This window comes from Gopherus flavomarginatus, chromosome 11 (genome assembly GCF_025201925.1).
Source record: "Gopherus flavomarginatus isolate rGopFla2 chromosome 11, rGopFla2.mat.asm, whole genome shotgun sequence".
Classification (NCBI taxonomy): domain Eukaryota; kingdom Metazoa; phylum Chordata; order Testudines; family Testudinidae; genus Gopherus; species Gopherus flavomarginatus.
Genome location: NC_066627.1, coordinates 28,852,847 through 28,876,505, shown reverse-complemented (window position 1 = coordinate 28,876,505; position 23,659 = coordinate 28,852,847). Strand labels below are relative to the sequence as shown.

Sequence of the window (23,659 nt, the reverse complement as noted above, 5' to 3'; positions counted from 1 at the left end):
TGAACTTTCATGAGCTACAGCTCACTTCTTCGGATGCATAGAATGCTATGCATCCGAAGAAGTGAGCTGTAGCTCATGAAAGCTCATGCTGAAATAAATGTTAGTCTCTAAGGTGCCACAAGTACTCCTGTTCTTTTTGCGGATACAGACTAACACGGCTGCTACTCTGAAACACGTAGGCAGATTGTTCCAGGTGGATTTTGTGGAAGTCACTGTTTTGCTCTGGAATGTCTCCAGAACGTTGTTTCTCCCTGCCTGTAAAAGACCAGGCAGTCATTATGTGCCCTCCCTTCATCTCCCTGTGGAATATACCCTTGGATAATGTCCAGGGGAAGTTGCACAATCCCACTATATCCCAGCATTTACCTGCTGGTTTTATTGTTAGTGAGTATTGCTCGGTGTACTCAGTCTAGAAGACTCCCAGCTGCATTAGAGAGGCAGTGTTCTCTGGTAGTTGGGGCTGGGATATAGGGGCCGAGAATACTGGGTTCCTTTTCAAATTCCATCAGTGATATACTGCATGATCTTAGGCAAATCACTCGTAACTATAACTTCCCTGTGCCTGACTTTACCCATCCATATAATGGGGATAATACCTATTGTGCCTGGCAGAGGTGCAAGGATTAATTAGCGTGTGTTCTTTTTCTATTCAGGTTCTCTTACTATCTCATGACCCTGGTATGCGAGCACCTTGAGGTCATTGATGAAGGGCAAATTATCACTTCTATTGTAAACACAGAGCAGGTAGTTTTTGACAGATTCCTGCATTTTAGAGAGACAAGGTAGGTGAGGTAATATCTTTTATTGGAGGAACCTGTGTTGGCGAAGGAGACAAGGTTTCAAGCTTACACAGAGCTCTTCTTCAGGTCTGGGAAAGATACTCTTGAGTGTCACCGCTAAATACAAGGGTGGAACAGATAAGGAGTTACCACAATGATACTCAGACCTCAGTAGCTCAGGAGCCAAATTAGTGATCGACATTGCCCAAAAGAGTCACAGTCATGTGAATTCACTGTTTCATTTACTCTGGCCAGTCTAATCTAAATTATTCTTACAGCAGAATGACTGACCAAATATTCTACAATTGGTTAATAAGTTAGACTGATTAATAATTAAATAGCATGATGTTTTAATATAAAGAGTTGCAGGAGACACAATAAAGAGCTACTTGGGGCTCCAAGCCTTGCTCTCAGTATCACTGAGTTTATATGTTGCAAGAGACCATTCAAGGTGAAGTGGACAGTTAACACCTCGTTGTAGGACAGTGGTTACAAATTGTTGTAATGAGCCATAAATCCAGTCTCTTTACTAAGTCAGTGATTTTTTTTGTCTAGCAAAGTTATGAATTTAGGTTTCCAAGCTCGTCTTTTTAAGGTGTAGTGGAGGTTTCCACTGAGGATGGGGACTGAAAGGTCAGATATCTCAGTCTTCTGCTTGGGCAAAATGCTTCCTTTTACATCCCCCTGGCCCTGTACCACCCTCTGTAATAACCTGCTGCCACAGTATGTATTTTGGTGCCAAAAGAAAATTAATGCGGCTGTATTTTTTACATGGAAATGTTTTCTGAAGGTAAACTTTACTCTAACACAATGTATAGTCTATGGCTTGATCCAAAGCCCATTGTGTAATCTATAGGAGTCTTTCCATTGATTTTAAGAGGCTGAAGATCAGGCCCTAAATCACCAAAGGTATCATCAGGGCAGGATGCTAGAGCCCAGCATCCACCTCCCGGAGGAGGGGGGTATTTTAATTTATTAATATATGAGATCCTTGCATTAAAGGTTCTCTGGAAAGGCAGCATATTATGGGTCAAATTTTAAAATATATGAATTTACTACCCTTTAGAGGCATAAATTACACCTGCACATTGTGCAGACATACTTTGTATCCACAAACAGACTGCAAGTGGAAATCTGAATGCCTGAGCCTCTAGCTATCTAATTATAGGTATAGCTAGAGAAGCAAGTACTTGGGAGTTGCACCCACAGTTTGGTTGTAGGCTTACATTTTGCAGATGCAATTTATGTTTAGAAAAGTAAGTTCTTGCTTCCGGCTTTTTGACTCTCATGCATTTAATTCTTGTAGGTCTTTAACAGAAAAAATGCTAACCTTTCTATAGGTTTATTAACCATCCTATAGAATTTATTGGAGCACCCTTCTGTGAAGTTGCATGGGATGGTTAAAAAGCACACTGCAGGATAGATATAATTTGTTACTGAAATCTGTTGGATTTTAGAGTAAATTCTGTATAACCCTGCCACATTCTTACAGAATCCAGTTGGTTTTATCCCGTTACATTCCATCAGACTTTCTACAAGGGGAAAATGTACACCTATGTGTTAAATTGTTAATGGCTATGCAATCAAATTTCCATTGTCTGGATCCCATTGCCCTAACCTTTGTTTTAGTACAAAGCTGCCAAAAGGTTTGCTTTTTGCGGGCTCAGTTATTTGCTTACCCTGTCCCCTGTGCCAGAACCCAGGATTTTATATGTGCTTTAGAAAACCAAAATAAAGATACAGGGCAGAATTTTCAAACGCTGGGGCCTTAATCTCCTGTCCAAATCAATTCTTAATCATAAAATAGGCATGTATATGTTCAAGTGCCAGTCTGAGTATTTATATGCAAGTTTGGACATCACATAAAAGCCCCCTTATTTTGAAAGTTGGGCCACAGTATCAGAGTAAAAAAGGCTCAACCAAACTTAATGTCAGGAGTTAAATGGAAAACAGAGCATCAATAACAAGATTTGTGCAAACTAATACACAAATCGCTGCTACCTAGACACCTTGATTTCTCTGTCAGATTGCAGCAGGGTCATTTTTTTTCTGGCGGTTTCTTTTTTTTTGGCTACTATAACTACTGCAGAGTTTGGAATCTGAGCTGACATATTTAAGCAGTAGCAGGGCAAAATGATTTTAAGGTACAATTATCTGGTGGGCAGGCCTATTACCTGATGATCTATGTTCCATATCTGTCTACAGCCACTTTAACTACACTTCACCATGTGAAATCAACAGTAGATGTTGAGTCATTTCATGGTGCTTCCTGAAGATACCTATGAGCAAATGTTCAAAGCATACCACAAACCAAAATGCCTTTTCAGTTCCCTTAACCTTAAGGGGACCTTAAGAGGAAGGTTCACTAAAAGTTTGTATATTTCAAACAAAAGGACAGAGTTTAGTTCCTGGCCCATTGTGTGCAATCTCATGAATGTTTGATGCCTTCCTCACAAAAGCGACTCTTCAGTGAGCTCTACTGCTGCTTCAGTGCTACCAGCTGGATGAGTCTTTGATTTCTGATAGCATTCCCAGGAGTACCATAATTATGATGTCCACAGAATGGAGACAACAAAGATGAAGATGGTGCTTCCTGCACAGGCATTTCAGCTGGCCCTAATGATGCCATTGTCCATTACCTGGTGAAATTTGGGGAGTGGGAGTGTAGTGATGTGGGGATCTGTCCACTGTGAGGTGACTGACACCATCATCCTCTTTCTTATAGCCCACTAAACAGCTGTTTGGATGGTAATGACTTCTGCATACTGGTAATTTGGACCACAGGTAGAGGTGAAAGTTTCCAGATTCTCTGGCCAATCCTGGGCTCATTCTATCCATCCCAGAATGAAAAAAAAAATCCCTACTGAAGTCAGGACTGCAGAATCAGCTATGTCTACTGCCACCTTTCTTGTCTTGTCCCCTATGGGGAATAATGTTGTTGGAGATAATAAACAGGTGACAGCAATATGCGGCTTTACCTAAGTGGAGAATCCAGCTGGGGAAGACCCTGATTGTTAAAGGGCTCATATCTCAAACTTGCTGCCCCCCTGGCGTTGGCCACTAGATGGTTACCAGGTGCATTCTAGGGATTTTTACCTTTCAGGGAAGCAGCAAGAGTTAGGACACCAGAGTCGATGGACAAGTGTTCTGATGCAATTTGGCAGGTGTTCCGTGACAGCTATTTCCTTTCACCCGATGCCCATCCCAAATCTATCAGAGCCAGACTCAAGCCCTTGTGAATGGCTCTCTTTCTGGACAACTGCTTCCCCAGCTCAGCTCCTCAGTTGTTCTGCATACAATGTGGAAGGAAAGCTAGAGCAGGGAAAGAAGCTTGCCAGAGTGCTAGAGTCCAGAGATCTCACAGTAGTGGGGAGAAACAAGGCTGTGATTTGGAATGACCATCATCCATTCTCATGCTTGCACATCGACTGGAGAACACGTTGTTTAAAAGATTACCTTGTAGATGATGATAAGAGCACATTTTCTCCCTCTGTACACAGTGTTTATACTGTGGCAACCATAATGGCTGGTACTTTTATCAGTGATTTAGAACAGAGATGTCCAAAACTTTAAATCGCTTCTATTAAAGTAAAGTAATGTTTTGTCTGTATAAAACCTGTAAAATTTATCAAGGAATCCAATTTCCACCCCCCCCCCTTTTTAATGAAAGACCTTGCAGTTACACAGCAGCGCAGTTTCGCCTCCCAAAAAGTCAGACCCTTAACTAATGTGCCATGTCTGACAAGCCTCAAGGAGCTCTTTTTGAAGAGCAGAGCTTTTTTGGTATTTGGAAGAACATGTTTTCCCATTGCTTGTTGGGCTTATGGAGATGTCTGGTGAATGAGAATTGGTTGCTCTATGAACAGTGTTGGTTGATACTGACTGAGAACAATGACTATGGTGTGTGTTACTGTCCACCTGGTAACCTGACTAAGAGCCAGTAAATTTCTTGGGGGAGATTTCCTTATGGACTCCTCACCTTCTTCCCTGTACCCCTCTTTCTAAGAGAAACACGCCTTCCTTCCTTATCCTGTATTCTTCATCCAGTCTGTGAACTTGTGAGATTGGACAAGCTGCAAACGGTTGGCCCTGCTAAGTCCTAGGACAGGAGGAACCTCCAAGGAATAATCTGGTGCTGCAGTGTTTTGATGAGTCAGCAAGTGCAGCTCTTTCCACGAGTCAGCACTGCAATAGTGGCATTACGTAGTTCTCATATAACACGTTCTACCAGTAGACCTCCCAGCACTTCGCAAAGCAGGTCAGGTTTATCACCTGCATTTTACGGATGGGTAAACTGAGGCACGGAGAGGCGCTGTCACTTTTCCATGGTCACCCAGAGGCAAGTGGCAGAGCCAGAAATAGAATCTAAGAAATAGATCTCCTGAGTGCCAGTCCTTTGTTTTCTCTGCAAGGCCACACTACTTGCTGTGGACCAGTGCCTTGCCACAGAGCTGGCAGGGCATTGTGCAGCTTGGAGGTGTCATCTACTACATCTCCTGAGTGAAGCAAAGTGGCATAACTGTGTTTGATTTGTGGTATAAACCCAGATGTGCTGGCCAGATTCCAGTGTGGGTGGTTACATAGTCAACCTAAAATTCTCACAGTAGTTTCATTTGGATACAGGATAGCTATTTACGTCCTCTTATTCTGTGTCAGCAGTGATTGCATTTGAGTGGTAGTTGAAGTGATTTGCAAAGTGCCTTTGAATCATTGGAGATTAAAGGTGCTGCATTACCTTCCACTCACCCCAAAAGATAGGGAGCGGACCAAGCCAGCAGAGGACGTTGTTACCCAGCACAACATCTTGCAGCAGAAGGCCCCATAAGGTGGGGAGAACATGGAAAGGAAGTAACATTTAGAGTACATCTACACAGCCGGTGGAAGTGAGTCTCCCAGGTCAGGTCGATAGAGCTAGCTAGTGCTCTAAAAATAGCTGTGTAGACAGCTCTTTGAAGTGGCAGCTCAGGCCTGAAGTCCAGGAAGGGGGGTTGGCTTCAGAGCCTGGCTTCAGAGCCTGAGCCGCAACTTCAAAGCACTGTGTACACAATTATTTTTAGAGCAGTAACGCAAGCCCTGCTGGCCTCAAGATGGGCTAGGAGACTTGCTGCCGTGGGCTGTGTAGATGCATTCTCAGAGGCTAGAGGGGGTCGAGTTCTGTGGCGAGCCAGAGGCTATATATGAGCAGGAGCAGCAGGTTGTGGAAGGAAGACCAGGCAACATGCAGTCAGATAGCCAGGCAAGGAAGGAGCCTGTTTCTGAGAGGGGATCAGTAGGCATGAGGCACAAGACAATGGCACATGGCATAAGGAGAATGCAGAGGAGCCCCACCACAGTCTTGGATAAAATCAATAAGCTGTGGCACAGAAGGGACAGACGTTTGGTCTGCAGGCTGGCACGTGCTTTGCCTCCAGGACGGGGTGGACTGAAGGGAGTTTCAGACACTAACTTGTGGAGCACCATAGCACTCAGGTACCTTATATCCCACTACTGGACTCTGCCACCATGGTCTGGTTAAGAACTATTGAGTCCATCTCTTATTGTAACTGTTCAAGCTATTGTGCACACTTTGTGTCACCCTTCATTTTGCTCTTTGTAGGGGAATAATCCTGTGTTGCTCATTCAGAATGGGAGTGTGTTGAGAGGGTGCATGAAGGTTCTTGGAGTATGTATGGCATGTGGCTCTGAGCAGAGATGACAGTATCTGCCAGTACTGGGGGAGGAGGGCGGAATGAGGGCAGCAGCTTCAACAGATGTTACTGAGTATGCTCAGTTGTTTGAACATGTTCAGTACAAGCCAAACAGCAAATCTGGGAAGGACGTGACCCTTTGTGCCTCCTTCCCCCGCCCCACACACACACGTTGACTCTGCCTCTGAGTTGTTTTGCACCTGGAGTGCTACCGAACACTGGGTTGGTGTACCACCGCATTCACACTGATAACTGTAGTGCTATATATATGTGTCATTCATAGTCTCTCTGTGATCATCTCCTACCAAGTCCATTATTAGGAGCCTTTTCCATAGCTTTTCAGCATTTGTCTGATGGCTTTCTTTCCCATGGGAGTGGTGCTAGGTATCCCCAGAAGTTAGTTGGTGATTAATCTAAATGTGCAGGTTAGCTGTTTGATCTCTCTGGCCTGCTTTATTGGTACCCCCCCCCCCGTGTTTCCTGTGGAAGTGCTGATGCATGTTGCTGTCTTAAAAGTTTTTCAGACTAATCCTTCTGCAACAATAACCCTCTGAAAGCCACTGGAATGATGCTGGCTGTTTCTAATCTTTGCATCCATCTCTCCTGTCTAACTAGACAAAGAACTAGCCTCATGTAGACAGGTGAGGGCAGCATATGTGAATACCCTGACAAAAAGTGAAATGACTGCAGTGGTATCTCTTTCTTTGTCAAATGAGTGAGTAGTATTAAGGAGTCACTATGCCTGTCACAGTTGTAGCAGTGCTGAACTTAAGGCTTTGTTAACTGTTTGTGACAGAAAACAAAGCCGAGCTTATCTGGATGCTGTACAACCCGACTTGGGTCTGCAAAATTATGCTAGAAGCATCAAGAATTGCTGCAAGGTATCACTGAGATCAAGAGATTAATGGGATACAAATTGGGATTAGACTTTTATATATATAGAAAGAATATCCAGAATTGCTTTAATATTCAAACAAAGTGTTGCAAGGGATAGAAACCCACATCATTGGAGTGGAGTCATTGTGGATAGTTCTCTGATGATGTCCACGCAGTGTGCAGCAGCAGTCAAAAAAGCAAACAGGATTTGGGAATCATTAAAAAGGGGATATAGAATGAGATGGAGAATATTTTATTATCCTTATATAAATCCATGGTACGCCCACATCTTGAATACTGTGTATAGATGTGGTCTCCTCATCTCAAAAAAGATATACTGGCATTAGAAAAGGTTCAGAGAAGGGCAACTAAAATGATTAGGGATTTGGAATGGGTCCTATATGAGGAGAGATTAAAGAGGCTAGGACTTCTCAGCTGGGAAAAGAGGAGACTAAGGGGGGATATGATAGAGATATATAAAATCATGAGTGATGTGGAGAAAGTGAATAAGGAAAAGTGATTTACTTGTTCTCATAATATAAGAACTAGGGGCACCAAATGAAATTTAATGGGCAGCAGGTTTAAAACAAAAGGAAGTTCTTCACGCAGCGCACAGTCAACTTGTGGAACTCCTTACCTGAGGAGGTTGTGAAGGCTATGACTAAACAAGGCTTAAAAGAGAACTGGGTAAATTCATGGTGGTTAAGTCTATTAATGGCTATTAGCCAGGATGGGTAAGGAATGGTGTCCCTAGCCTCTGTTTGTCAGAGTGTGGTGATGGATGTCAGGAGAGAGATCACTTGATCGTTACCTGTTAAGTTCATTCCCTCTGGGGTACCTGACATTGGCCACTGTTGGTAGACAGGATACTGGGCTGGATGGACCTTTGGTCTGACCCAGTACGGCCATTCTTATGTTCTTTATGTTCTTTTGTGCATCAATGTGAATGCCAATTTTAGCTATTTGGGGGGTTAGGAGGAGACTCTTCATGGAGGAATTAATGTGAGAGCCTTTCTCCTATTGTTTCAGAAGTTCTGCTCCAGGAAAGAACCCAAAAGAACAGAGGTAGCAGCAAATATATAATATGCACAAGTACATATTATGCCAAATTATGACTCTGTTATTCTATTCAAACTAGTTCATACATCCTTAGCATAAATTGTTTAAAAAGCCATTCATCACCACCACTTTCAACCACCACCATCTCATCTGGTGCATAGTGGGATGAAAGTCCTGGGTACCTCCTACTATACAATTCTATCTTGTGAATTCCCCTAATGCATCTCTCTACCTTTGTTACTGGAGCCTGTTGCTGCAATTACTACAATTCATTGTTCATATTAATTTCACCACATACATGTAATATTTTGTAAGATAATTTTACACATTTTTGCACTGTTTGACCTAAAAGAATCCCAGAGTGCTTTAGAAACAGCATACATAAGACTGAAATCGGTTCTCATTTTCACCAAGGCATATCGGGAGTAAATCCACTGAATTCAGTGGAATTACTGCAGACTAAATTATCAGAATCTGGTCCACAGAGCACCAGCAGAATGCAGCCATTAGTGGGGAGAAGGACCTTTATACTGCATAACTGTGAAGGGGCTCCCACTGAATGGCGTTTTTTCGGTGCTACATTTTCCTGTCTCAGTATTACTTTAGCTTTGCCTTTTGTCTTTCCTTGTTGGTGAGCTTCTTGGTATTCTAACCTTGTCTTCATTTCTCTTTCTCCCTCCCCCATTCCTCTCCCTCCTAGTGTCTATCAGCTTGTTGTCAAGGAAGAGAGGCTGCAGAAAGCACGGAGGGCTGCAGACATCATTGAGTGCTTCTCTGTTCCAGTGAGCTACAAGAATGCCTCCAGCCTTGACTCACCCCATTACTTTGCGGCCGAGCTGAAGCCCATCAATCTGCCCGTCACGCAGCCCTTTACAGTGGGCGACAACAAGACCTACAATGGCTATTGGAATGCTCCACTCTCACCACTGAAAAGTTACAGCATCTACTTTCAGGCTCTCAGCAAAGCGAATGGAGTAAGTGCAGTAAGAACCAAGACTGGATTTGTGCACATATGGCCACCTCCATTCCCCCACCTCCTAAAAATGCACACTTTTTTTCCTTAGAAAGCCTGAGGAAAATTAAACACTTCACTACTAGTCCTCTGCTTTGGCATCTGGTGCATTGTTCCATTGAAAACTGCAAGAGAACATTAAGTTGTACATGGTGCATCTGGTGTTACTGGAGATGTGTTTTACTGAAATACCCCGAACAAAAGGGGCTGGTTATATTTTACTGCAATACGCTCCTTTCTGTGGTGCATTCTTTTCCTTTTAGTTGCACCAACTCCAGGGAAGGGGCTTATAGGACAGACCTACTACTTCCAGATAATCTTCACTTCCAAATTTGTTATTACTGGGGCAGAAATTATGAAACAAGAGAAATGCAAAAAGCTATGAAGGAGGATTAGCCTTTAGTCTTGAATCTGGCAGTTACAGCTGGGATTTTCAGATGAAGCGAAATTTAAGAGGTGCCTCATTCTTTCAATGGGAAATGAGTGTCTTACTCCCTTGCAGCCTTTTGAAAAGCGCAACCTGCATGCCTAGAAATATTTATCCTGTGTTGGGGAAAGGTTGAGAATGGAGAAGACATAGGTACAAAATATTCCTTTCTACTTCCAGCCCCTGAGTACTACCCTTACCATGCTGAAATATTATTTGTATCATAGGAACAAGAGATGGAAAAGGCCTTCTAGTTTATCTTCCAGCTTATTAGCATTTTTTACTGCGTTCTGCCAGTGTCCAATGTATTCTTAGTACTTTTACCAGTGCTCTATTCAGTCGTCTTTTCCATTAATAAATTCATGCAAGATTTTCCTCTGAAAGAGCAAGATAATACTGTACACCAAACCATATTGCAAAAGTAAACTACCTACTTAGGCTTTAGATACCACGTTAAGTATCCATCCAGTATCTTCCCCATTACACTGAAAACACACCCACAGTCACACAAAGTGTTGGGCTTGATTTAATAGACTAGCAAGGCTAATGAGTATTTATAACGTTCCACTTTTACTGTCAGCATTTATCACCATTCCAGCTGCAAGGTATCTGCAGCATAACTTATGAGCAGCAAAACTCTTTAATGTTGTGATGTTTCCTCGCCTTGGCTTTCTCGCCAGCTGATATCTTCTCCTTCCAGCATTATTCATGCAATTCAGTATTAGATTTGCCTTTGTAAAGAAAAGTGAAATATATGTACATGTTTGTGTCTAGTTAGTTACTCCTTGCTTGATAGTTGATTGCTTGTGAATGGGTCCCCAGGGAAAGAAAAGCTTTATTTGCTAAAGTACAAAATAATATGCCATAAATAGATAATATGAATGGAAATGTAGGCTTCACCTGGCATGCTGGATTAATGCAGCAATGTGTGGCTTGTGTTTTTTCCCTGAAACCCTGCAGCTGGAAGGCTTCATATGCTCTGTGTACTCTGAGTTTACAAGCCAATGCAGGGACATGAGGGGTCTGACTTGACTATACAGTATTAATGCATGTCACTGTGTCACCAGGATTATTCTGCACCTTTTGGGTACAGGCAGAAATATATGGGCTGCAGGTGGCACTTACTCACTTAATGAATCTGGGCTTTTAGGTCTAAATATTCAAAAGGTCCATCTTCAAATACATTAGGACTATTCTGTATGTGTAAAATACATTTGCATGCACAGCAAGTAATTTTGATGCAAATTCCCCTTGGAGTATGCAGTTAGTTGCCTCTTGCATGCATACATTTAATTGGCACAGCAGGTGAATGGGTGTTTTCAGGGTGCAACTTAAGGGTGAGCATAGAAAAAAGTGTCCAATAAGTATAAAGTGTGATAGACTGCCCTCTGCTGTGCGCAGCTCCAAAAGCAGAATTTGGATCTTCAGGTGAATATCCACTTTCTTTCTCGTTTCAGGAAAAAGTACTTTGGCCAGATTTTCAAACATTGGCCTGTGTTTTGCAGACACCATTTTTCAAACACCACTAAATATAGGTTCACCATTGTTCCCAGAATTGTTTGCAGGCATGATTTGTTATTTACAGTTGTAAGTACCCAAATGCATCCACAAATCAAGCAGATCATTGACTGTAATGTTATCAGAGACTGCAAATAATTGTAGGTGAAAAATTACACCCTTGGTTATTTATGCCTGCAAAGTTTCAGATGCAATAATAAAAATGTCCCATTTAAGGTAGGGCAAAAAATTGGCCATATGTCACACCTGGATGTGTAAACCTCCCAGTGGGGTATTTTCCACTCATGTTAAATCAAGGTGTTCTATAACCCTATTAATCACTCACAATTTTGAAATGACAAAACATCTTTCCTCACCTGGAACCTTGAATGAGAAATTACCTTTGCCCACTGAACCATACCATCTCCCTCTGGAAACACAGGGACTCTAGTAGGAGTTTAATTTGAAGAAACTTTCTGAATAGAGTCAAAAAGCAGCTTTAGCAGAAGGGGTGCCAATAGAATGGCATTGTTTCCGCTTCACACTCCATGGCGAGCTGTGCTCAGTCGATGTTCTTGTCTGCTCTGTTACCATTAGCCATGATTGTTGTGTTGAAAAGAACATAATTAACAGCTGGATACAAAACAAGTGTGGCAAATTGCAGCAAAATCAGATCATGAGCTTTCCTGCCTTCTGTTGTGTAATGCTGTATTTGTTTTTGTAGAGTTTGAATAAGATCGCCATTGTTCATTGAATTCCTTTCTCTGGGCTGTCACAGGAGGTTTGGTCTATGTGATGGTGCTGCCAGACAAGGATGTCAAAGGAACACGTGGAAAACAGAATAGACTTTGGCTTTGTTGTACAGAACACCTGCTTCCAAACTGTGAATTTCCCTCCAAGTGATTGTCAAAAGCCAGATGCTGAACTGAAACGTGTCAAAGCGTTTTAAGTTAAAAAAAAACAAAAAAACCAAAAACAAAACCAAGCTAGGCTTTTGTGGTCATGGGAGTGTGAGCGCAAGAAGCAATTAACCACTGTTTGTTCCACGGAAATGGTTGCATACATGATATGACACAAGGAGCTGTGGGCAATAAAAAGGAAACTCACATGGTTGGCTCTAGCAGAGCGGCTTCTTTAACACATCGTGTAGAGCCTTCATCTGAAGATCAGAGTTTATTTTCACCTCTGGCTTCAAGGTGTCATTCAGGTAGTTAATTGTTATGTGCTGCGTGACATTGTGCTACTGGCTTCCCAGCATGTTCCTTGCTCTCTATGAAGCATGAGGGAATTTGCCACTTGAAGCCATTCTTTGTCTAGCAATATCATCTGTTCTCACCCTTGAGAAGACACAGGCCCTTTCAGTGTTACCTCGGTCAAAAGATGAGGCCAGTGCAACTGGGCAATATTGTGCTATTGTGACTCTCTATCTCCCCACAACTGTTTCACATAAGGAAACTGCTTTGTCAGAGTTGTTGCTGACTGTCTCCAGCGTCTGAGCCAGCTAATACATCCAAAGGTGGAGACTTTCCTGGCTTCAATCAGTCCTGCCTGACGAGTTTTTATCCAGCATAGAAACAAGAGTTTCTTAGAATGATTTCATGCAGTCACTGTGTTTCACTTCTGAAATACAGAGTTCACTTTAGTTTTTAAACTGCAGAGTTCAATATTCTGGGCCATTCTTCCTCTGAATAGGAGTCTTCATAACTCAATCAGAGATAATATGGGAGACTGTGTTCGCTTGTTACTGCAACCTGATGGTCCAACAAGTGAATGATGTTTTTAGGTCATGAGTGTGAAAAGTAGCACCTCAGCAATCAATGGGAATATCATTTCTGAAGCAATGATGGACTCTGCAGAGTTTCTTATTGATATATTTTTTTTTGCCTTAATGATTTGTACTACATGCATGTTCATGCAATTCTTAATGCTGGATTTCCAGCTGCTGACAGTTCTGATCACAGTATAACATGGTGTTTTACTGCTCTTGGAAGATTTTGGATGTGCAGGCAGAGCTGCCAGCGCTTAATTTGAGAATAAATCCATAAAAGGCCAATGAACTACTTTAAGTCCTATTTTAAGAACTGAAGTGGTGTCTAGGCCTGAAGTGACTCTTCTTCTCAGGGGTGAATTTCAACTTTAAAAAGCTCTACATGCCATAAATAAATCATTCCACTGGCAATATTACTGTATAAAGGGCTTTTCACAACTTGGAATAGTTGTGTCAGAAATGACACGACCCTACTCCAACATATGCTTGTGGGATTTTCAGTACACATTTGCGTCTAATCATGTTTGCTACTTGCAAACCTTGTGCCAACCTTGCATTGGAATATTAGGGTGAGCTCTGGTCAGCCCTTCAGTACAGAGACTGTTTTGCAGCCTCAGTAATCCCTTGTTTTCATACATGGATAACTTTCTGAAATATTGGGGCTGAATCTTTCCTTGGTAGCTTTTTGCCTGAGGATTTATTTATTTATTTATTTATTTATTTATTTAGGTTGAGCAAAATTCCTTAATCGGTGTTCAAGTTATGGGAGAGTGGGAGAAAATATTTTTTTCCAATTGTAAATAACAATAATAAAAAAAATTCCAAGTACTCTTTTATTTAAGTTACATCAAAAATAGCTGAAGTTGGAAAGCTGCAATTTGGGGTGGACCTAATCTTCCTTGAGGACTGGAACTTTGCCTGGATTGGTGAGAGGAATTAAAAATAATTGCCCTGACCTTCCAAAGACTTGTGCACCTGGTTCATTTTACACACAGATGATTCAGTTGGCTTCAATTACAGGTTAAAGTTAAGCACATGTGTAAATCTTTCCAAGATCAGGTCATAAACTGGAAGGATTTAAAAGTTAATTCTCAGCCTGCTCAGTTGGTACCTACTAGTATTTTAGTAGTCTAATGAAGCTCCACCCATTTTCCCCTCTACCTTACTTGACAGGCCTAAGGGCAGCTGCTCTCAGGCTGCTGATTGGGTATTCTACATGAGAGAGATGGTAAATGCCTTATAGACCCAGAGCAAAAACTGGTAATATTAATAGGATGGAAAATATGAGGCTGTAGAGGGGAAAAGACTAGTAGAAACTGTTTGAAGGGGTCTCCATATTTTTTTTACTTTATCTGTAGTCTGTCAATTTTCAGGTGTTAGTTTTTTTTTCTTTTTAAGTAAGTTTTTTGTCTCTTTCTGTTGCAGATACAACTGCCAAATTAAATATATGTCTTGCCCTGGTACCCTTTTCTGCAGAATTGTCCCCATCCAAATAGCAGCAGCCAGTGAAGGCAGAACTTGCCTCTTCATCACCCAGTGCACTTCAGTGAGATGTGAACTTGAAAACCTAAGTGGAATCATTTAAAAGTTCATAGTATTAAGCCATATGAATTATCTTTATCTTTTAAGGGGGTAGGGGTGTGAGAGAGAGAGAGAGAACAAGAAAATAATAAAGCCAAGAAATTCAGAACAATGTTAACTTAATCCAGTTGCACATATGTGCTATAGTATTTTCTTCTTCTTGGTTTTCTGGTTAAAATATGTGTACCTTAATATACTATTGCTTGCATTATAAAATGTCTACAGTAAAATAAACTGGATGTACACACAGCCAAATTAACCCTGCTGTCAGAACCTCAGTTTTGGCACCTCCTGAGTTTGACTAACTTTCCAATCATAATCTTTTCACATTTAAAATAATAAAACTGTACTCTACACACTAAAATATAGGATCTTCCATATGGAGATCACTAAGATCTTTACAAGCATTAATTAAGTTTCACATCACTTCTGTGAGGCTGGAAAGTAGAACTTAACTCCAATTATCTCAATAGTTTAAATAACCGTATCTAGAATACAGAAAACTGAAATTTTAGAAGCTGGCTTTCATTTTTCTGAAACGCTTCATTTTTTTCTGATGTTTCTATTTTGTGATTGTGTGTGTGTGTCCCTTCAGCCATCTGGATAATTGGGGTTTACCTCTGTGTATTCCCATTTTACTGGTGTGTAAACTGAGGGACGGAGGTCTAGAACTATCTGTGGTCACATAAAAAGTTTGGCTGACTAAGCTGTAGAGCTGATCAGAATTTCTTTTATTAAACAAGGAAAATATTAACTTTTTATTGGAAAAAATTTTTGGGGGGGGTTTACAGGAAAGTTTTTGACAGACTCTCAATTCTCTATGGGTAACCGACACTTTTCAGGAAGAAATAGTTTTCTTGAAAATGCAATTTTCTGTCAGAAAGCAACCTAGATGGTAATTTTTTGACCAGTCCTAATCAAGAATACAGACCAAGGATCCTGTCTCCAGACCTTCCGCTTCAATCATTAAAGTATGTTGGACTATAGTTCCGAAGTCTAGATGTCTTGTTTCTGGAGTGATTGCCCTTGCTTTTGGCAATACCGAAGTGTTGTCTTTTAATAAGTGCAATTCGTCTGTGTTAAATATAGCAATTAGCAGATGTAAATGCAAACAGCATACACTATATTCTGTCTTCTCAAATTACCCTGTGCAAGGGATATGCACACGCTCAGACGGGATCATTAACAAGCTTTCCTCTTTGGTTTCTCACCTGTTCTTTTTCTTAACATTGATTAATTTTTCCAGCTGGCTGTTGTTAGCTATCAAGTACAAGGAGCTACAGAAACATACGAAAACATTCAAGACCAAATTTGGGACTTTGTATATTAATTGTGGACTGCCACAATGCTACTTTTCTATCCCATGTCCAACCTCCATCAATGACTTTTCCGGTCCCATTTGCTCAACTTCTAAGTCACAACAAGATTTCATTTTTTATTGTGCCCATTGTTGCAATGAGTGTAGTCTCTGAAAATAAAGCTGTGTTCATTCTACTTCATATTTCATCACTGACAATAAAGATTCTGGAATTGCACAGTAGCTTGCCATTCTAGGTGGTGGTGCATGAGGCATCAATGAATACAGCTCTCCCTTCTGCAGCTATATTGGCTCTGCGGGGCTGACAGTTGTACTATTTGTTGTGGGGTCAGTTAACCAAGCAGATATGACTCAGGGATAAACTCAAGCACAAACTTGTATGGCAGGGTGGAGTTAGGGGTAGGGGCAGTGTGTAGGCGCAATGGGAGTTTTGGGAGGAGTTATCCCTTAGAAAGCACAAGTGTTTCCCATGCAGGTCAACAAGCTGCACCACCCCACAGACTGTTTCATGGGGAAGTGCTATGGCTACATGTGAATCACCACCTTCCTTGCTCTTTGCAGAGCACAAGAACTGTAGTTGTCCCTTGTCTTTGTACAAAGTATGTACGGAGGTGAAGGTTCTTTGCCACCTTCGCACCTTATGGCCATGCGCCTATGCTAGGGCCAAGGATTGTCTGTGCCATGCTTTTTCATAAGAAAGTGCCATTTGAACAAAGTTACTCTTTGAAAATGTGTGTATTGTTACTGTAGGAGGGAGCAAGATACATACTGTCACTTCCAGAACACACATGGTATACATATTAATACAGCATTGTTGCATATGGTAATTTATGCAATATTCATTACACTTGAGACATGTACAAGTTTGTTTAAAGACATAAGTGCTAAGAAAACCCTGCAGCAGATGACTGTCTCACAAAGTCACTCTACTGACCGCAGTAACATGTTAAGATATGTAAGGCAGTCGTGTGTTACGAGCAGAATCTGCCAGTAATGACTGTAGCGTAGAGTGAGGTACTTGGAATGCTGGTATGTATTCAGTGGACATGGGCTAAAAAGGTGGCTTGGTTTTGGTTTCTAGAAAAAACAAACACAGAACTATGGTTAGTTCAGATCTCCCCCCTCCTTCCCCTGCAAATAATCAGAATCCAAGAGGAATCGGATAAAAGGTGTGGGTGTTGTCTCAGCTCTGTACTGAATGACCTGAGATAGTTTGGATTGTGGGTCAATCTGTTTGGTAGAGCTGATCATTTAGCATGCCATTTGTTTCACACACACATCAGATAGTTGTATGTGCAAATAGCTAATTAGATATCTCTGTAGTCATGTGTGTATGGAAATGCCCAATTTGCAGGAATTGTAGCAATTATTATTATTACATCTTTCTTAAGCCAATGTTGATGCATTAACGCTATCATTAGCTGCTGCTTCCATCTGCTCTGTGATGTTGAGTTTGACTGTTCCGCCCTCCCTCCTAAAGGTTTTTAAGGTTTTCTTTGGGCTCCCTCATTTCTTCATTCCTGTTGGTTTTCACTTGACAGCTACATGGGAGAGTGAATCCAGAGCCCATGCCTCAGATACATCAAGCACTTCCTTCTGATTCTAGTGGAAACAAACTGCTGGTTAGTGTTTTCTCAAATCTCTTTTTTGGTGATAGTCTTTGTCCAATGCCCAGAATCTTTCATAGGCACTTATTTTCAAAGGCATCTAGTTTTCTATCTAATGTTTAAATAGCTCTCTAGTTCTTGCGGCCACGTGCTAGCACTGAGATTACATTGGCATTGAAAATTCTCAGTTTTGTTTTGTTACTGTACATCTTTGAGTTCCATGGTTGAGTTTAGTGAATGCTATGGATGCCTATCCTATCCTTGAGGTCTCGGTTGGCTAATATGGGGCTACCCAGGTATATGAACAGTTCTACTTTTTTTATATCTTTACCTACTAATATCATGCTATTTTTGACATACAGGTTTCAGGGATGTTTGTTTTGGCGTAACTGATTTTGGGCCCTTTTTGGCCTGCTGTTTTTGCCAAGGTGTCTGTTTTGTTTGTAGTTTATTTGAGGTGTTGCTCAACAGCACGATATCATACCAAAGTCTAGGTCTTCTAGGTGTTTACCAACTACACATACTATGCCAGTATTTGTGTTGCTAATACACTTCATTATCCAGTCTATGACAGTGTCAAACAACTGCAGAGCTAGAATGCAGCCTTGTTTCATTCCAGTGTCCACATTGAATCACTTTGATGTCTTGTTGTTCATTCTTACAGCTCACTTTTCATTGCTGTACATAGATTTCATGATGATGATAAAGACTTCAGCTGGAATTCCATGAGATTGTGGAGTATTCCACAATGTATGCTTATGCAGGCAGTCAAATGCCTTTTGAAAATCCATAAAATTGATAAGAAAGGAAGCCTGCCATTTTACACATTCTTCTATGATGGTCTTTAATGTGAATATCTGATCTACGCAGGATCTCTTGAGCCTGAATCCAGCCTGTTCTTCTCTAGGTGTTGCATCCACTGCCTCTCTCATCCTATGTAGTATCACACTACAGATGACTTTCACTACAACCAAGAATAGTGTGACACCTCTTCAGTGACTGCAGTTAGTAAGATCACCCTTTTTGGGTATCCTGAGATTTATTCCAGGTCTTCATGGGTTAGGTTGGGGTCTCTGTTTCCCAGACTTCATTGAACAGCTCTGCCAGTTTCATTAGGATGGTAGGGTCAAGAGCTTTTAGCATTTCTGCTGTGATTTGATCATCTCTTGCCATTTTGTTTTTTTCAGCTTCTTGACTGCAGCCTGTACTTCTGACATCTCTGTTCGAGCGATGTTGATATCAAGTTGGTCAGGTTCGCGTATTTCATCAAACTCTGGTGCTGAGGTAGGGCTGGGTCTGTTGAGGACTTCTTTGAAATGCGCTGCCCATCTGTTGTTCTGTTCTACCTGAGTTGTCAGCATTTTTCCATCTTTACTTTTTATTGGCCCATTTCCTGTTTTGAAGTTTCCACACAGGATTTTAGTCACTCAGTAAAGAGCTCTGTGATTTCCTATCATAGCAGCAGCTTCAGCTGCTGGGTCCTCAACATATCTTTGCTTTTCACTGCTTTGTCTGCTTTCTTGTACTCTCCCTTTGCGTTTTTCAATATCTCATTGGTCTTAGCATTCAGGAGTTTTCCGTTCAGTGCTTGTCTTTTATCAATAAGACACCACATCTCTTGGCTTGTCCAATTCTTGCTCTGTGTACTATGACTGCTGCAGTTTGAATCTCATTGTCTCTGAGCACTGCCCATTTTTCTTCAGGTCCAGTCAGTGTCACACCTTCTTCGGCCTCTGGCAGTGCCTCAGCTCTTTTCCTTAGCTCAAGGTTGAATTTCTCATGGTACTCTTTTATTTTCCACTCTGTGCAGTTGATTTTCTTGGCTGCTTTCTGTTTAAAGTTGATCTGTCTCCATTTGAATTTTATGTTGGCAATGCAAAGATTCTGGTCACTGCTGACATCTGCTGCTCAATTAGCCTTTGCCTCTTGGACAGATGACCTGCCTCTTGAGCTGATGCAGATGTGATCAGTCTGTTTTTTGTTTTGCTATCTGGTGAATTCCATGTTTCTTTATGTATGTCTTTATGAGAGAACAGGTGCTTGCAAGAGCTAGATCGGATGCCAAGTGCAATTCAATGAGACTCTTGCCATTTTGGTTAATGATCTCTAACCAGGGCTTCCGCATTGCTCTTTCCCTTCCATGCTAACTGCATTCTACATTAGCATTAAAATCACCTGTCACAAGAAATAAATCCTGTTTTGGTATTCTGTCAAGCATACTGTGTAGGGAGTTATAGAACCTACCTTTATCCTCATTGCTGTGTTCCTCTGTCAGCGCATGTCACTGTTTGATTGACATTGTTATGATTCGGGTTTGGAATGTGGCGCATATAGTGGTTGGTTGATAGGTTTCTGGTTCATAGGTGTTTTTTCCACCAAGTCTGTCATAGTGAGCGTTACTCCCTTTGAGAGTGTGTTGTCACTATGACTTGACTAAATGAGATGTTTGAAGCGCTTCCTATCCTCGTCTGTCAGTCTGCTGTCACTGCTGCCCAGGATTCAAGTCCATAGTTGTCCATCTGCCTCATAATCTGCAAAGTCTTTGCTGTTTGAAACATTGTTCTCACATTCGTGTACCAACTTTGAAATGTTTTCTTGCTCCCGGCTTTAAATTTTCTGGGGTCCTGGCTTCCAGAGACTAGATTTCCCTAGGAAGCTTCATGCAAAATGTGGAGTTGGCAGTACCCTCTGCTGAGCAGCCATTTTTACCAAAATAGTAGCCTGGTTCCATTATTATAATGAAAATGAGAGAGGGTATTTGTTTTTTATAAGGCTACACAGTTAGCCTTGCACTCCATCCTTCCCACTTTACCTGGCTTGGGACCAGCAGCCACATCAAAGTGCAGCAGATGGGGTTAATTGTAGCAATTGTGCATGAAAATTAGGTGTATAATTGCATGCATTTTTGTGTGTGACTGTAGGGATTCTCTGCCTGTTATCAAATTAGGTTGTTAAACTGGTAAAGCCCATTAGTCGATCAACCCACTATGTTCCCTCACACATGCAGCAGAAGAAAAATTGCAAATGTGTTGTCCCTGTAACTTTCTAACAGTTACTTATTGGAGCAACTGTCTACAAATTGATTAGTACAAAGTGTTTAATAGAAAAGGAAGAAGGTGCAAAATTTTCAGAGATGACGTGTAAGGAAAAAGCGACTTTATTATTATTGTGTTTTTAAAACTTGTTCTAAATGAACAAATAACAAAACACCCTGATGATCTCCTATATTTTATTATTTTCAGGAGACCAAAATCAACTGTGTCCGACTGGCGACAAAAGGTATGTGAGACTCTTCCTCCTGGTTGCAAGCTTATGCCGATATGGTGAAAGCTACAATAGTGACACAACTTAATTACAATTATCACTCAAATAGTGGTCCTCATTTAAAGCAGGTGTAGGTTGTCCAGGCAAAATGCCTGTTTCCAAAACCACTTTCCTGTATGTAGGGTCTGATCAAGTTAGCCTCCTAAAACACCAGTGTAGCTGCAGCAGCCCAGGCAGCGGCTTGGGCTAGCTGCCTTAGTGCAAAGGTCCTTGGTATGTATTTAGGTGGTTAGGCCCAGCTGCCCCTGTGATGCTGCAATCACACTGCTATTTTTAGCAAGCAAACTCAATCAGAGCTAGCATGTGTAGGTCTACCCAAGCTGGGATTTACTCCTCCCAGCTGTTTGTTAGACGTATCCACAGAGTCACTTTGAGGGGGGTGGGGTTGTTTCTCTGCCAACATCTGTTGGTGTTTGGGTAGAACAAGAAGCTATACACACGTTTTGCCCAGAATGTGACTGGGGTATCTTCTGAGGTTTAGAAAAGTCTAGATAACTTCATTTTTCAAAAGCCATAATTAATTCTTTCATCTCTGTAGTTCCTAGTTCTGGGACTGGATGTGGAAGTGCTGCATTACTGTGTTTATGGTCCAGCCAAAAGCAGGGAGTAGCACACATCTGGCAAGGAAGCAAGAATTCCTGCTCTTGTAACTTCTGGTTAGGATGGTCTGGTTAGGTTTGGATAGTTTGCAGTAGGTTTAAATAAGCATTTGAAGATTGAGATAGTTTTCCAAATGGATTGTGTTTTATTAGCCCAGCAGGCTATCAAGAGACCCACCAGCTTACTTGTATTCTATCATTCTTGAATGTCTGTGCCCTTTTAGCATGAGAAATCTTGGACGATCTTCACTAATGACAGATATAATAAGAATGGGTAGAGCCACCCAAGACTCTAAAAGTCATTGTCTCATGGTAAACACTGTCCTCAGCACTGTTCTTGGTTGGCATGAATGGAAAAGAGCAGGAATTTATGAAAGTAATGTATAGAGCAAGTGCTCATTTTCTCACTCGTGTGCGCGCATGCTCATTCGCTTTCAGTGGGCGTTACTTCTGATTTACAGGAAAGTGTCTCGTGTCTCCATTATCTTGAAGGTTGCTGTTTTTTGGTGGTCTCTTTTTTTTTCCTTTTTTGTTACATGTACTTTTCAATATGTGCCTTTTTCTTTTTTTTTTTTTTCCTTTGGCATGAAATGCAACTGTACATGTTTGAATGTCTGATCATAAACTAGAGCACTGGAATAAATATATCTATGGAGTAACTTTATGCCATACTGCTTTGGCATATCCAAAGATACAATGTTGACTAGGACACTCACGGATTATGTTTCAGCAGCATTAGTATTCCCAATGGTACAACATTTGTTCATGTCTACAAATGGTACCTCTGCAAATAGCAGGTGAAAAGGAAGATTGCTCAATCTGAGGAAGTTGAGCATACAGCAAAATATTCCCTGTCTGTGATTAAGAATCTTTCTTGTTATAAGGTACCCAAATATCATGAAGCTGTTTCTCCTCCTAGTAGTAACTTTTTACAAGTCAGTAGAACCATGCCACTATACAGCCATCTGTAAGAAGGGAGTCACGCCCCATGTCTGTAAACATATTGCACATCTCTGCTACTAGAGCAATAGCCAGGTGTATTTGCATAACTATAGTTACATTGTGATTAGGGTAAAAAAAAATTCTCTTACATTGGGTAAGATGGCGCCATTCTATCCCATCTTATCTTGAGCATCATCAGCAAAGCTGTCTGCTAATGTGTGACTATGATGTCTTTATAAGAGGCAGAGAGAGTAAAGCTTTCAGATTCCTGGCTGGTCTACCAGCACTGGCAATTAGAAAGTCCACCTTTGACTTGTGTCGTAGAATGGCCACAGTTTGTTTGGGAGCTGATGAGAGAGAATAAATGCGAGACTCTTTAATGTCCTTTTATAGACTCCCTTTTTAGTCTACAGGCCTGATCTTACTTACATATGTTTTACCCCAGAGTAATCCCATCAGCTTCAGTTGAGTTATTCCTGATTTACACTGGTGAAAGTGAGGTTAGAATCAAGACCATTAACTGTGCTTAAGTCTGGCAGATATTCTCTTAAACTGTCATTAACATGAGCAGTAAACTTGAATGTGAGAATAATTAAGCAATAAGACTTGACAGGTAGTGTGTTACTGGGAGATTATAGCACTTTATTGCTGTGAGGCACCAGACAAAAAGCTGAGTAACTTTAATTACTTGAGAAGTTCAACAAACCATTCCATTGTCAGTGTTCCAGCCAGACGGGGAGGGCATTTGCCTTTAAATTCAACTCTCTCAGAAAATTAGACAACCCTTCTTAAACTGTTTTAGTTTAATAAATAAATAAATAGGGGCAGTCAAGATGCTTCACAGCAGACTAGTTTTGCCTAATCATATTATGATGTCATTGAAATCTCTTGTTTAGCATAAAGATGTTCAGACTGGCCCTTCATTTTCATTTCAGCTAAGCTCTGTTCAGGGATTCCTTACTCGGAAAGATGGACTTCTCTAGAGCACTAGCTCCTAAAGGGCAAAGGCAGCTTGTGAATGGGGTGGGTGTGCGGGGATCCAGCCCCTCACCGTCTCACTCACATGCTGTGTTCTGCAGTATGCTCTTCCTGAGCAAGCACAGTGCTCCTTGTTGGGTGAAATTGACCCCAAACAGAGGTCCAGTACAAGGTCTGTGCATCCGTAATGTCCCGAATGGCTTAA

The 23,659-nt window shown here is 41.3% G+C and overlaps 2 protein-coding genes across 6 annotated transcripts in view; one reads left to right on the top strand and one right to left on the bottom strand.

Annotated features, from left to right (window-relative positions):
- Positions 1 to 23,659, bottom strand: part of LOC127030720 (uncharacterized) — a 549,169-nt gene that overhangs the window by 367,480 nt on the left and 158,030 nt on the right. The window lies entirely within an intron of this gene.
- PTPRT (protein tyrosine phosphatase receptor type T) overlaps positions 1 to 23,659 on the top strand; it is a 778,873-nt gene that overhangs the window by 612,138 nt on the left and 143,076 nt on the right. For all 5 annotated transcript variants that reach the window (XM_050917254.1, XM_050917256.1, XM_050917255.1 and 2 more), the window contains exons 12-13: positions 9,102 to 9,375; positions 20,854 to 20,890. In XM_050917254.1, coding sequence (XP_050773211.1) covers positions 9,102 to 9,375; positions 20,854 to 20,890 — 311 coding nt within the window. The remainder of the gene's footprint in view (positions 1 to 9,101; positions 9,376 to 20,853; positions 20,891 to 23,659) is intronic.